At 39.1% G+C, this 15,775-nt stretch overlaps 1 protein-coding gene and 1 long non-coding RNA gene across 2 annotated transcripts in view; one reads left to right on the top strand and one right to left on the bottom strand.

Annotated features, from left to right (window-relative positions):
• The window catches only part of LOC148048986 (uncharacterized), a 75,669-nt gene extending 75,081 nt beyond the window's left edge, over positions 1-588 (bottom strand). The window contains exon 1 of the long non-coding RNA XR_015695572.1: positions 533-588. This is a non-coding gene — a long non-coding RNA (uncharacterized LOC148048986). The remainder of the gene's footprint in view (positions 1-532) is intronic.
• Positions 31-15,440, top strand: EI24 (EI24 autophagy associated transmembrane protein). The gene is made up of 12 exons (XM_087706333.1): positions 31-127; positions 621-675; positions 4,036-4,181; positions 5,855-6,000; positions 7,003-7,063; positions 7,887-7,953; positions 8,756-8,880; positions 9,962-10,081; positions 11,044-11,155; positions 11,551-11,662; positions 13,027-13,101; positions 15,159-15,440. Exons 3-12 carry the CDS (start codon positions 4,140-4,142, stop codon positions 15,307-15,309), a joined length of 1,011 nt encoding a protein of 336 aa, XP_087562459.1. The 5' UTR covers positions 31-127; positions 621-675; positions 4,036-4,139; the 3' UTR covers positions 15,310-15,440.
• Positions 15,441-15,775: the final 335 nt, after the last annotated feature.

Below are 15,775 nucleotides of genomic sequence, written 5' to 3'. Positions count from 1 at the left end.
GGGGAAGAATGGTGTGAGGTGAGTCGCGCGTGCGCAGTGGCGTCCCGCCCAGTGCTGCCCGAGGAGTGAAAGGCTGACGGCCGCGGCGGCCTGTCCGTCGCGGACCCCGGGAGGCCTGGGCTGGCAAGTATCGACGGCCGTCTGGGCTGGCTGGCTGGAGGAGGGAGGCGGCCTCCCGCTTTTCTCCTGTGGGATCTGTCTCGGGCTTCCCCGGATTGCGGATTTTCCCGCTTCGCTTCCTCCCCCCCCTTTTTTTTTTTGGTTACTTCGCGTCGTCCCCGGCGGGCCTGACTACAAAGCCCATCTCCCACTGCTTGCCCGCCTTTCCAGTCGTTCCCCGCGGTTGCCGTTGTCTCTCCGGCCGAGTGTATCTTCCCTTTCTGCCATTGCCGGGTCTGAGGCGGGTCCTTGTCCGGGGAAACCGGGCCGCATCTTTCTCGATCCTTGGCCAGCAAGGTGTAGTGCATGGGGATGATGGGGGTTGTAGTCCTTTTGAGCCACCTGGACGGGGACCCTCCACCCCGCCTTAAACACTTTTCATCGATGCTTAGGTCTAAGGCTGTGTTTGGAGGGAATAACAATAACAATATCTCGTTTTTATTTTGTGCAATTCAAGGCAGTGTTATTTAATGCTCCTGCTTCCTGTTTCCCCCACAACAACAACAACCCTGTGAGGTAGGTTGGGCTAAAAGAAAGCAGCGGCCTCACAGACTTCCACCTTCTGATTAATAATAACAACATCACCCACAGTCTTTCTATTTCCTTGGTGCTCTCTCAAGCTCTCAGCTTGGTTGTTTACTTGAAGATATTTCATTACTCAACTAGGTAACAACAACAACATTGTCTGCAGTTCAGCCCTTAGTTATTGAGACTCTCTGCTGCAGGTAATCCTTGACTTACAACAGTTCGTTTAGTGGCGGTTAGAAGTTACAATGGCACTGAAAAAAATGAGTTATGACCATTTTTCTCACAACCATTGTAGATCAAAATTCTGACGCATGGCCACTGATTCATATTTACGACCGTTGCGGTGTCATGGGGTCCTGTGATCTCCCTTTGCGACCTTCTAACAAGCAAAGTCAATGGGGAAGTCAGATTCACTTAACAACTGTGAGCCAAACTTAACAACTGCAGTGATTCACTTAAGAAGTGTGGCAAGAAAGCTTGGGGCTAAACTCACTTAACAAATGTCTCACTTAGCAACAGGTATGTTGGGCTCAATTGTGGTCATAAGTCAAGGATTACTTGTATTGGAGTCTCCATTTCTTCTACCCATGCCCTTTTCCTCCCTTCTTCATATTACACCCAAATCCTTAAATTTGAGCTGCACTGCTTTGCAATCTCGCACTGCTGCACCCCAATACTTTTTGGAGTTGAAGCTTTTCCCTTCTCTTTTTTCTGTTTTGTCCATTACTTTGAATCTTTCCCTGCCCTGTAGGGAAATGTTTGTTTATAACATTTTAAGGCACTCCCATTTGAAGAAGTTTCCTTCTTCAGCAAGCAAATAGACACTATTAGCAAGTAGTTCAGATGCCAGAGAGATGGTCTGTTGCAGCACATCAAAGAATAATCTGAGTTAATCTTATCAAAAGGAGTCTAGTACATTGTTTAGAAGCCTACTAGAAACTATCAGTCATGAAGTTATTTTTTCAGGCTTAGCTGCACCTACAAGGTTGTGCAGTAAACTTAGTTAATATATGATTTTTCTCAGAACCAGATACTTCTATTCTGGGAATTGGGGCAATAACACAGGCATTTGTTCTAGAAAGTGGCATAGTACCTCTAAACTGAAACATGATTTCGGTTGCATTTCAAACATTATTTTAAACATAGTACTCGGAGCAATTCTGTCTTGGCAAGAGAATGAATGAGTACTGTACAGCATGCAGTAATAGTTCTGTTCCCAAATGACATGATTTAGTGAGAGGTTCCTACAAATTGTAATGGTTAAGGTTGTATCTTAAAGTAATAGAGTTGAACAGTTCTTCAAGACTGAAAGTTTTCCTTACAAATAATCTCAGACTTTTGAAAGTTTGTACTTTCCATCTAAGTCTTATTACTGCAACTGCAGATAAAATAGTTCTGGTTTGAAATATGAACCATTTGAGAGTTAATTTGGAAGAGGTTTAGATTCAAATTCAGTACATGTATTGATTTATATTTTCTGTAATGTATATATAATTCTTGTGGAGATCTGAATTGATCTATGACAAAATAGGTTTCTTCATATTGTTAAATTTTATGCCAAGTGATCTTGGTATTTATAGGAGAGGTCACAGCCTAATGTTCTAGAGACCTATATTACTTTCCCTTGGCATCCATATCCTTTGAGAGAATATTATGAGTAATCATACTACCTTTAATTGAATTTAGTAATTAAATTAATTTTTATCCTGGCATCAACCCCTTCACTAACCCTTCCATCTTGCTTCAGGTAATAATTATTTTAGTCTCTAGAAGCAGTTTTGTTAGGGTTGTATTTTAAGTTCACAGATAAAAAAAAGAAATTATCCAGTTAATTAATTGTTAATAAAAGATCCCTATTTTTATTTCATTGGCATCCAGCCTGATTTCTTTGGAGAATTCTTCTCACAGTATATCACCATTTGTTTTGCCATTGCTTGCATTCTAAATTATTTTTTTTCTTTGGTTTACTTTGGTCAGTGGTATTTTGGTGACTTTGAAGCATTGTTCTAGTTGAAAGAACTTTGAAAAATATAAGAAAAGACAGAAGTTTGAAAGATAAAATTCTAGTTGTGAATACTTTGTATTTTGTGATTTTTAAAAATTAAAAATGTTTGAATGCTAAGTAAAATATACATGCATATTTATTAATTTATAGAAACTGAAATGAATAATATAAAATATATCAGAAAATGACAGCAAGTAAAGTAGAGAACCAGAATAGTTTGGGCTGGCATCTCATTGGGGCTGAGAATGGGTTTGGCATGTTTGTGGGTGGGTGTTGGTCTCACTTGTGTTTAATGGAAACCATCTCTGCTAAACTGCTGTGACATCTTAAACATTTTTTGCCAAGAATATATATATATATATATATATATATATATATATATATATGTATGTATGTATGTATGTATGTATGTATGTACGTACGTACGTACGTACGTACGTACGTACGTACGTACGTACATACATACATACATACATACATACATACATATATATATATATATATATATATATATATATATATATACTTAAAGTATATACCTCCCACCCTGGCTGGCTGATAAGGAGTCGTTCTCTGTAGCTCAAATGGTTAACTCCCTGCCTGGGAGGCAATAGAGCACAGGTTCGTCATGTTCAGGCTGCTGCTGACTACTTCAGGTTTGGTGTTTCCAGGACTAGTCACTACTCCTGGAAACACCAAACCTGAAGTAGTCAGCAGCAGCCTGAAGATGACGAATGTGACTTCGTCGAAACGTCGGCAAGACATCTCCAATTCTACGCGGGAGAAAACCCGAACAACTAGAGACCTACATGCTAACACCCGCGAAAACCTCAGAAAACATATATATATATATATATATATATATAGATAGATAGATAGATAGATAGATAGATAGATAGATAGATAGATAGATATAGATATAGATATAGATATAGATATAGATATAGATATAGATATATTTTCACATTTTTCTTTTATGTCTTGTTTTGCACTCCCTTCCCCCATTGTTGTAAGCCGCCCTGAGTCCCCTCAGGGAAAAGGGCGGCCTATAAATGTTCAATAAATCTAAATCTAAATCTAATTATCCACACCCCAAACATGAGACTTGAATATTTGGAACATTGTATTATTTGTTGCTGCTTCTTCTTGGAATATATTAAGCAGTGATGTTTATTGTGGTCTGGAAGAAGCATGTTTAAAATGATTTAATATGGTCTTGGAAAGTAAACCTTTTCATGATCTATATGAATTAAAGGATGATTAAGGACAAATACACACCATTTATAATCATAACATCAATTTCATTGCTTCACTTACAGCTATCTTTTTTGTTCTTTTGTCAGATTATCAATTTCTCATATTTTCACAATGAGACAGGCCTGGGGTCATTTCTTCCCTACACCTTGTAGTTGATAGCTTTAAATGTCGAGACAATGCTGGCGTAGATATGGCAGATAGCGTCAAGATCTTCCTTAATGATCTTATCAGGGTAAGTACTTTCTTTTATTCTTGTTGTTATACATGACAGTGTATGTAAGATAAGAGTGGATTTTAGATTGTTTCAGCCACTAACATTTATTTAGCTCCCATAAATTTCTCTGATGGTATGAAGAAGGGAAGTTTTAGGAACTTCCAGGACTTCATTCACAAACTATGGATAATTATCAAGTAAAATCCATATCAGCACCAATTCTAACTCTGGTAGTTTCTCAGCATTTAGGTTAAGCTCAAGTGTAATATCCTTGTGTCTAACTCTATGATTCTTAGTAATTGAAGAGTTTCTGAACTGTGATGCCATTATATTCATGATCAGATAATAAATATTAGAATAGCAGAACAGAATAACAGAATTGGAAGGGATCTTGTAGGTCTTCTAGCCCAACCCCTTGTTCAAGGAGGATACCCTATGCCATTTCGGACAAGTGGTTTTTCCAGTCTTGTTTTAAAGGGTTAGATATAGCTAGAAAATCACTGGGCAGTTGCTTAGATATCTGATTTAGAAAAAAAACAGGAGAAACAAGATGTCGGTGAAGATTCTCAGTCACCCAGGTAGAATTGTTTGAAAGTTGAATCATGACAACTGGTCAGCAGAAACAAGAAAATCTAGAGCAAGTATCCAACTTATCTCAGACATTTGAAGTATCTAACTGGATTGCATTTCGACATTCAGAAGAAAATATACAGGCAATAGATGTTTAAATTTGGATTTGCAGCAGGGGTGCCCAATCTGTCTTGAATTAGGGACCACATTTTGTTTTTGAATCAAATGCCAGGGTAAACATATACTTCATTTAGTTTCTGGTTTTCACTTTCTAATTAAATTAATGAAATATGAACAAACTTTTATTAGTGCAGTAGTCACGAACAGGCTTTCTGAAGGCTTTCAGATCTTGCTGCTCTGACATACAGATAGTCCTCACTTACCAACCACAGTGGGACTGGTGGGTCTGTCATTAAGTAGTGGGGTCATTAAGTGAAACATTACATGGCTGTGCCAACTTGCAACATCAGTACTGACTGTCGCCAATAAGTAGATCACTGTAGGCCATTAAGTTTAATGCAATGTGACTGGTGACTTCCTGATGGCTTCTCCATTCGACTGTTGGAAGCCTGCTGAAAAAGTTGAAAATTGTGATTGTGTCCCTGGGGAGTGGGGGTGGGATTGTGACAACTGCAACTTCAAGGAACAGCTTTAAATATTTTTCAGTACTGCCATAACGTCAGTCACTGAACGAGTAGTTGGTAAGCCTGCACGGTCTGTAGTCCCAATACTGAAACATCTAACTCTTTATCATTTGCATTTAATAATTTTCAAAAAAAATTCAAAATCTGGATTTTTCACACATGTTAGGGATTTGGAACTATATGCAGAATTTGAGTTTTGCTTGTCAGAAGCCAGCTGGCAAGGTTACAAATGGTAGATCCATGATTCTGAGGCTCTGCAGCTATAGTAAATAGCTGCTGATTACCAAATTCTGATCATGTGACTCTGGAGTTGCTACAATAGTCATAAGTAGAAAGACTGGTTATAAGTCGCTTTTTTTTTAGTGCTGTTGGAATTTTGAATGGTCACTAAGCAAACAGCTGTTGGTCAAGAACTACCTGCATACACTCTGTTGAAGTGTATACTGTATGTTGAATTTAGATGTTTATGTTCTCCAGGGAATTAAAGATTCCATATGGGGGATCTGCACAATCTCCAAGCTGGATGCTCGGATCCAGCAGAAAAGGGAAGAGCAGCGGAAAAGAAGAGCAACTAGTGTGCTTGCCCAGCGAAGAGCACAAAGCGAAGAGAGGAAGCAAGAGAAGTAAGTTCCAAACTTGGGAATTGTGTCGTACCATCAGTAATCATCTATCAGTGTTTTATCATCAATTCAGTGCTTTTTACAGTCCCCTCTAAGAGCTTTACATAGTCAGCATTTTGCCCCCAACAATCTGGGTCCTCATTTTATCCATCTCGGAAAGATGGAAAGCTAAATCAACCTTGAGTCAGTGAGAATCGAACTGCTGGCAGCTGGCAGTCAACAGAAGTAGCCTGTAAATACTGCATTCTAACCACTGTACCACCACCAAGATGGCACTGAATCCCTAGAAATCACTTCTGCTAGCATAGTCTGTGTACAAACTGGATCCCGCAAACTTTGGTAGGGATCTTTATTTTATATTGGCCAAATTAAATCAGGTTTTTGAAATATTCTATTATGTGGAGCTCTCAGTCAGTGTCATTTGAGGGACTGACTATGTTCTATATAGCTGTTTAATTTCATCATGGAAGCCACTGGATTCTTTGTATGAAGAGACTTGGAATGAAAATTTTAAGACACTAATTTCAGTCTCCAGCCCAGTGGCTTCTATAGTTGTAATTCATGTTTTTTAAAAAGTTGACTTGATGAAAAAGAAAATTAATAAGGCTGCAAATTATTCTTAGGTGCTAAGGAACATACATATATCTGTATGGTGTTGTGTGTATGTCTACATATATCTATGATATTGAATAGTTGAAATGATGAATGTCTAGATAGGGTTACCTAACAACATAGAAAAACAAGGAAAACTGGAAACTTTTACCAAATGCTTTTTTTTAACAAATGGGGCTCCCAACAATTTGAAATTTAATGAGAATAATGGAAATGTATACTGCATTTTTATGGTTGCAAATAGATTTTATGGTTGCAAATAGATTGAAACTACCAAGCTGAAAGAATCTGCTTCCATATCAAGCATTCCTATTTGTTTCTGTGTTTAAACAGATGTGCTTTTTGAAAATACATGTAGATTTGATTTTTGCACTTTCTTTTATTTTTCTTTAGTGAACCCCGGATAGTAAGCCGAATACTTCAATGTTGTGCATGGAATGGAGGTGTATTTTGGGTAGGAATATTTTCACTTCTTTTTTTTAATAACAGCAACATAATTGAATCAATTTCTTCTTTTTGCAAATATGCTTACTTGCTTGAACTTTTTAATTGGATAAAGCTGTAACCTGAAAAGCAAATTGAATAGTGATTAAAATTGTTACTATTTCCCAGATGAGGGATAGTTAACTTTTATTTAGCCTTGGTAGATGCAGTGTTACCCAATCAGTTTTTTAATATAAATAAAAATAAAAATAGCCACGCAATCCCAAGGAAATACATGTTTGAGTTAAGAAATGTTGGCAGCCCCTCATCAGTTTTCGTTATCTCAAATACATCTTTTACTGGGATTGTGGAACCATAGCACTGTGCAAATCCTAGAAAAGCTACAGTTTGTTTAAGGGGGTGCTTACGGATATGGGATGTAGCCTTACATTTTTCTAAAGCACCTTTTTTGATTTTGGATCCAAAGAACATTATGTCCTTAATTTAAGTTTAGGGAAAGTTTGTAGCTTTGTATTTATAGCATTTTAGTGTTTCTTTTTGCTGTGTTTTCCCCTGTTATGATTTCCCCTAGAACTATGGATGTGTGTGCTGGAGTTGTCATATTTGTAAAGATAAATTATTCATATATTTACTTGTGTATGTACTTGGGGAAAACCATGAAGTATGTGCTAAGCTATCCAAGATTGAAGGTCAGTTGTAGAAAACAAAATTGCATCTTCTGGGTCTTGGACAACATTCTTTTCCCATAATAGCATGCACATTTAAAAAATAGTAGTTAAAATTGAATTATTTATTCATTTATTTATTTATTCATTCATTCATTTATTTATTAGCTTAGCCTCCTCTTGTTCTACCGGGTATTCATCCCTCTGCTTCAGTCAGCAACAGCACATGTAATTGGTAAGTATGTTATTGTTTAAGGCATTTGCCAAGTAAATAATTCTTTGTGCCGTGCCTAGCCAATTATAATAGACAAGGGTACAATTGGCTGTATTGAACATATCCTACTCTTCTCTTCCTTTGCCCTCAAATTTTCAAACTTGGAACATAGAATTCACCGGCAAAAGGGCGAACGACAAAACCGCGCCCGACTAAAACGCAGTGACAAAACCGCAAGTTCTAAAGCGTTCCGATGAATGAGCGCTGAATCGCGCCGACAACAACGCAGCGACAGAAGCGCGCTGTAAAACTAAACCTAACCCTAAACCTAACCCTAAACGTAACCCTAACCCTAAACCTAACCCTAAACGTAACGCTAACCCTAAACGTAACGCTAAACCTAACCCTAAACCTAACCCTTACCCTTACCTTAAGTTAAATCGGCTTCCTGTCGAAGCGCTGTTGTAAAGCGCCCTTCTGTCTCCGCGCTGTTGTCGCCGCCCTGTTGTCAGCGCGTTGATGACGTCACGGTTTTAGCGATGCGGTTTTGTCCGCGTGCTTTTGTCGTGCATGCTTTTCTTGGGTCACGGGAACATAGTACTATCTTTGTAGAGATGAAATAACGCTCTTGAATTAAAGGAACATATGATTATGGTCCTGTCTACATTTACCAATCTGTTTTCTACTTGTGACCAGTAGATGAGATTTATAGAGGGAAGATACATTTTCTTTTTCTGGTATAGCAGTTAACGTGAAGCCCCTAAATTGTAATGAATCATTTTTTTTCTTACTACTGTTGAAAACGCTGTTTCTGTTTTGGAAGGTGACCCATCATTACATGGTGATGTCTGGTCTTGGCTGGAATTTATTCTCACCTCCATCTTCGGTGCCCTTTGGGTCCTCCCCCTCTTTGTGCTCAGTAAAGTGGTCAATGCCATTTGGTTTCAGGTAAGTAGTTTTTTTGAGGAAATTGATAACTTAGCCTAGCTCTTCTTGGTTATCTACATAAACCATTCCATAACATACAGATAGTCCTTGTCTTACAACCATTTGTAGTGACCATTCGAAGCTACAATAGCACTGGAAAAAGTGACTTGCAATTGTTCCTCTCTCTTAGGACTGTCACAGCATTCCCACAGTCATGTGATCAAAATTTGGGTGCTTGGCAACAGGCATATATTTATGATGGTTGCCATGTCCTGGGGTTAGGTGCTGCCATTTGCAACCTTCCCAGCTGGTAAAATCAAAGGGGGGGGGGGGGAGGAAAGCGAGATTCACTTAATGATGGCATAGTTCACTTAACAGTTGTAGTGATTTGCTTAATATCCATGGTCATTTTTTCCAGCCATTGGTAAAATAAATTCCATGTTTCATAATATTCTATGTCCTCTTTCTGCTTAATTTTTAGTTCCAATGTATCCATTTCTGCACAATCTAATTTCTTCTTAAGTATTTCTTCATCTTGGGGTATATCTTCATTTTTCCACTATTGTGTGAAAATAATCCTTGCTGCTGTTAAGACATGTAATATTAAATACATACTTTTCTTAACAGATTTTTCTGATATTATACCTCATAGAAAAACAATTCAGGTTTATAATCTATATGTTTCCCTATCACCTTTTCTAACCACCTGTGTATCTTTGCCCATTTTTTTTGCTTTGGGACACGTCCACCACATATGATAACATGTGCCCATATATTTATGATAGTTACCATGTCCTGGGGTTAGGTGCCTACCATTTGCAACCTTCCCAGCCAGCTTCCAACAAGTAAAGTCAAAGGGGGAAAGCCACAGTCACTTAATGACTGCATAGTTCACTTAACAATTGCAGTGATTCGCTTAACATCCATGGCCAAAAAGCTCTTAAAATTGGTGTGACTCGATATGCTTACCAATGGAAGTTCTGTTCCTAATAGTGGTCATAAGTCAAGGACTACCTGTATTGTACTGTGTTTTTTGAGTGCTATTCAGGACAACGATCTTCTTCCATTTTGTTCAGAAGTAAGTGTGATTATTCTGTTTCAGGACATTGCTGACCTGGCATTTGAAGTGTCAGGAAGGAAGCCGCAGCCTTTCCCCAGTGTCAGTAAAATCATTGCAGACATGTTGTTTAACCTCTTACTGCAAGCTCTCTTTCTCATCCAGGTAAGAATGGGCATAAAGCACTCAATCCAGATTATCCAGACATTAAGAGTAGCAGGAATTGGTATTTGAAGGACATCCAAATGCAGAACCATACATTTGGCAGACCTTACAAGAAATAAACCACAAGGTAGAGAAAAGCAGAGAGGGCTGGGAAAGAAAAAGGAATGAATGATGCCATATTTTTATAAATAGGTTGCTAGCCAGTTTGACCTATGTGGTAGTTCTCTCCTAGTCACAGTGCTTAACACTACTACTTCTTCAAAGCTGTTTATAATGGAGAGTTCTTGGAATCATGTCTTCCTGCCATGCAAGAGAGAACTTCAGGCCAGATTTGTTGCTCAAATGTGCACAGTTGGACTTCTAGCCAAGAATGATGGTCATGGACTGTGTTGCTTTTGGACCTGGGATCCAATGCTCTAATATTGGGAGTGGAGCAGAGGGTATCAAGGAAGAAGAGAATTGAGTGTACAGTTAACCCTTGATTTATGACCACAATTGGACCGGGATTTCAGTCATAAATTGAGGCCCCATGTGACCAGACTCAATAATATGATTGTTTTTACAGAGGTGGTTAAGCAAGTGCAGCCATTAAGCAAATCGTGTGGTTATAGGTGCAAAGTCATTTTATCCAATGGATCGCTCTTGCCAGGAAAATGCAAAAAACGTCACAAAGAGCAGTGATACGATGCTGCCACTGGCCATTCATGTGAGCCAGTTGCCAAAGGCCAGAAATACTATTGAGGGTCGTGTTGCAGTCATAACTTGGGGGATGGGTTGTGTGTAATTTGAGTCCATTGTAACTGCAAATGGTTGTTAAGCGATTGGTTGTAAGTCGAGGACTTACCTGTATTGTCTCTTGGGCTTTTCATAATGACTAAAGAATTGCGCTTTCTAACGAAGTACAGAATTGAGTTTTCTGTGGAAGGGAGCAGTTTTTAAAATTGATTTCTTGCTTTTCCCAGGGGATGATTGTGAGCCTGTTTCCTATTGATATCGTTGGGCAGTTAATTAGTCTCCTTCATATGTCGCTGCTTTACTCACTGTATTGCTTTGAATACCGTTGGTTTAATAAAGGTGAGTCCTGTTGGCTTTCCACTGTGTAATTAATTTTTTAAAAATCTTCTCATTTTGTTCTTAAGCATTGGGGTTATTTTGTGCAAATGTATGCAAATCCCATCAAACCCTCTTCCAGTAGAATATTTGGAGATTCTCCAGTGGCAGAAGCAGAACTGAAAAATTAAAGAGTACATTTTATTCTCTGCCTGCTGGTGGTGGTGGCGGCTGGAGGTCTCTGTTATCAACAGTGATGAGTAAAATACTGATACCTGGGTTGGAGGTGCATTCACATAAATATTTCCTAGAATGTGAAGTAGGAAATATTGGGATCGTAATTCCTGAAATATGAAACCCAGTATTATATCACAGCATTAATTCTTTGAACCATGTGTTTCGGGCTTTTCTCTTGCCAGGAATTGAAATGCATCAACGATTATCCAACATTGAAAGGAACTGGCCTTATTACTTTGGATTTGGTTTACCACTGGCCTTTCTCACCGCAATGCAGTCTTCTTACATTATCAGGTGACCTACTGAGAAACTGGAGACATGCCTGCCTTTTTCTTATCTGTGAGAAGGATAGGAGGAAACGTAGGTAGGGAATTACTGGAAAGAGACCTGGTGTAAATGATAATGGGGTAGGAAAACAAGGACATCTCTCAGAGCAATGCTAGAAGCAAAGCCTTTGAAAAGCTGGTCTTGGTGTATTGTTGTGAGCCCCTGAAGATTTAATTGAAATGTGTGGCTTTTTCTTCTTCTGGACATCCATGAAATGTTGTTCTATTTTATTGTGTCCACCTTTTAAAAGTGTAAGCCGCCAGAGTCATCCATACTGTGTTTTCCCGAAAATTTGACAGGGTCTTATTTTCTTTTGATCCCCCCCCCCCGAAATAAGCGCTTGGCCTTATTTTCGGGGAGGTCTTATTATTTTTGAGGTGCAGGAGGCAGCAAGCGTGTCACCTCATGTCTGCGGCTATGTTACAATATTTTCAGGGAGGTCTTGTTTTAGCACACGTGCTCAAAAGCCGATGGGGCTTATTATCCGGGGAGATCTTATTTTTCAGAGAAACAGGGTAGTCGGACAACCTCTAAATCATGAGTGAATGAATGAATATTTCATGATAAAGTGCAGGAAAACCAAGACATTTTCTTATAAGTACAGTACTATTTTCTATTTCCAGTTATGCCAGAATATTAATCTGGGCAGAACTTGGATGCTGGCCTTTCTGCTGCGGATTTGCTGAGCACTCATTCTATGTGTCAGCTATAGGGGACAAGAGGGAGCCTACTATATAAAAACTTAGGTGGTACATAAATTTAATAGATTATTATGATATAGGATTGGGGTGTCAAGCTTGCAGCCCGTAGGTTGGATGCGTCACGCACTGGCCCTGCCCGCCTCTGGTTTAGCAAAGGTGGGTGGGGGACCACGTGATGATAACGTGACGATGCGAGTTTGACACCCCTGATATAGGGGAAGCTATGTTACATTAAGTGGCAAGCTGCATGACAAAAGATGTGGATACAGCATTTGGATGCTGGATATTTGGATTGTTCTTTGTTATTTTGTATTTATTCAATTTATACATTGCCCATTATTAAATTTATATGTTGCCCATCTCCTCAGTAAGGTGACTTTGGGCAGCTTATAAAACAGTAAAAGATAAATATGAAAACAATTAAAATTAAGAAGAGGTACATAAAAACTAAGCCCAAGGTTGCTTTCAAAACGTCATAATGTATGAGCAATTTTTTCAGTGATTGAAGGAGCATGCAAGTTAATAAATGCAGTCTGAAATCTCGTACATTTAAGGCACAGCATTTGGAAAAACAGATTCATTTACTATACTGTCGTCTTCATTTTCTCTCCCCGCCTCCTTTCCCCACAGTGGCTGCTTGTTCTCCATCCTTTTCCCTCTATTTATTATCAGCGCCAATGAATCCAAGACACCAGGAAGAGCATAGTAAGTACCCATTACCTTTTTCAACAGATGTTTTTGTGAGTAAGGAGAGAATTACAGTCTACCTAAAATTACTGATTTCTTTTTTCTTAATGGTCTCACTAGATATTTTTTTCTTGGTGTTGAAAATGATTTCGTCTAGATTAGTGGTTCTAAACCTGTGGTTTGTGGACCCCTGGGGGCGGGGGCTGCGATGGTATCACAAGGGGTCCATGAAGATTTGAAGAAATGTTATGATTTAAATCTTGAGTTAAGTCATGGGGGTCCGTGGGCATAATCCATGGGTACAAAAGGTATTTAAACCTGCATAGGGGTTATTCTTTTATACTATTTATGTTGTTTGTATTTTTTGTCATGGATTTGCACCAATGAGGCTAAAACCAATTTTGTAGTATACATGATATACAATGACAATAAAGGCTACACTATACTAAAGATAATAGTGGTGAAGAAAAGGTTGCGAATGATAGAAATGTTGACAGGGATTTAATACAGTAAATTCTTGATTTTACAAACTGATGGGGGAGAACACATATAGTTATGTATGCAGCATTTGCATGCATATATTATTTGATAAATGCTCGAGTATATCAGTGATCTAGACCAGTGTTTCTCAACCTTGGCAACTTGAAGATGTCCGGACTTCAACTCCCAGAATTCCCCAGCCAGCGAATGCAGGGTGGGGAATTCTGGAAGTTGAAGTCCAGGCATCTTCAAGTTGCCAAGGTTGAGAAACACTGATCTAGACAGCTTTGGAAATAGCTGACTTTGTTATTTTAAGGTGTTCAAATTTGAATTTTGTCTTCCACATCCAAGGTTTGCTGTATTAGGTCTATAAAATTAGGATTTTTCTATTTATGATTATTTTACTTATAATTATTATTTATATATTTTATTATTTATGATTGGTGGGGAGTTGTCATATGCTTGCTGTTCACAGTCTTGATTGGGAAGAATGCCAGTGTCTTTTTTTCACATGAACAGTGCTTGGCAAGCACGTTTTAACTGATAAGGGTCCTATTCAATATTCATGTCAAAAATGGCAAAACATTGATAACCCAGCAGTTGTGAAAAAAGGAGATATTGAAGGTTGCAAAATGCAAGATTTTACGTGAATCCCAAGACCCCAGGCTGCTCATTTCCTTGTTAGAGTAACTGAGTGCCTTTCACCTAGAGTGAGAAATAAAAGAATATTTTGCTATCAGGAAAAGATGCAGATAATACTAAACTTATGACAGTTCGCTTAATGATAGTTCAGATTAACAATGGACTCACAAAAGGGCCATAAAGCATATGTGTTGCTTAATGACTACCTCACTCAAGTAGTCTCAACTGAGATTCCATTTTGGTTGTAAGTCAAGGATTGTCTGTATAGGTAAAGACTTCTGCCCAGTGAAGTAGATTATACTGTGTACCATTTTTTGTCCTGACAGCTATGGCTGATTTCGCTAAGCAGAAAAGATTCTACTACTTATAAACCTGTACTGCTCATAAACTTTTACGCCTAGGTCTAAAAGTTTTATTTTTTATTTATTAATTAAATTTGTTTGCCCCCCCCCCCCCATCTTGCCACATATCTGCATAATTGACAAAGATTTCAGCAGTAGAGAAAAATGGTAAGAACTGTTCTGACATCATTAATTGGTGTTAGGCAGATCTGGTATGTTGAAAGGCCCTAATGCAGAATACAGGGAGTTTTCGACTTAGGACCACAATTGTGCCCCAGATTTCCCTTGCTACGCAAGATAGTTGTGTACATTTTGCCCGATCTTATGTTCTTTCTTGCCACAGTTGTTAAGTGGGTCACGTCAGTTGTTAAATTAGTAACACAGTTGTAAAGCAATACAGGTGGTCACAAAAGATAATTGCGTGACCCTGCGGCACTGCCATTGTCAGAAATAACATGCCAGTTGCCAAATGTCTGGATTTTGATCACATGACCACAATGGCCATGTGAAAAACTGCCAAAGGTCGTAAGTCAAGGACCACTCATACGTCCACAAATTAAAGGGATCTCGATAAGAGTTTAAGAAACTAATAGAGGTTGTCTTCTATTCCAGCCACTTCCAGCTACGCCTCTTTTCCTTGGTCGTCTTCCTTAGCAACAAGCTATTTCATAAGACGGTTTATTTTCAGTCCAGCCAGAGCAGCTCTTCGTCCGCCGATCGACTGCCCTCGCCACGCTCCTCACCTGCTCGACTGGCACACTGAACCCCAGAGCAGGGAGGGGGGGGATGAGAATCGTCGTTTCTGTGATTCTGAGGAGGGCAGGGAACAGTCTGCCGGGGGCTGGGGTGAGGGGCTTGTGCATTTTCCCATGTGATCTCTCTCCTTTAAGCCCCCCCCCCTTGGATGTTGGTTTGCATCTCCCTGAGTGGTAGATTGGAATACTTTGGGTGGGCGGGTGGGCGAGTGGGTGGGTGGGTGGGGAAGGAGCCTGGGTTTTTAACACTTTTGTGAGTTTATTTTGGAAGCCAGGTTCTTTGCTTGTTTTTATAGTGTGTAATGGGACTGTTTCTGTGCACTTTTTTGTACATTTCCTTACCTCCCCCCATTTCCCAGGATGAATGGTTTTTTGTAACGCATATTGTCGTAGCTTTCTGATGCTGATGGGGTCTTTACCACAAGTGTTGGATTTTTCTCAATGGTCGCAGTTCTTTATATGGTTACCTCAGGT

This window comes from Thamnophis sirtalis, unplaced genomic scaffold (genome assembly GCF_051295495.1).
Source record: "Thamnophis sirtalis isolate CommonGarterSnake01/CBP01778 unplaced genomic scaffold, rThaSir2_p1.2 scaffold_2, whole genome shotgun sequence".
Classification (NCBI taxonomy): Eukaryota; Metazoa; Chordata; class Lepidosauria; order Squamata; family Natricidae; genus Thamnophis; species Thamnophis sirtalis.
Note: the sequence above shows the minus strand (reverse complement) of the source record. Positions and strands in the feature narration are given on the sequence as shown.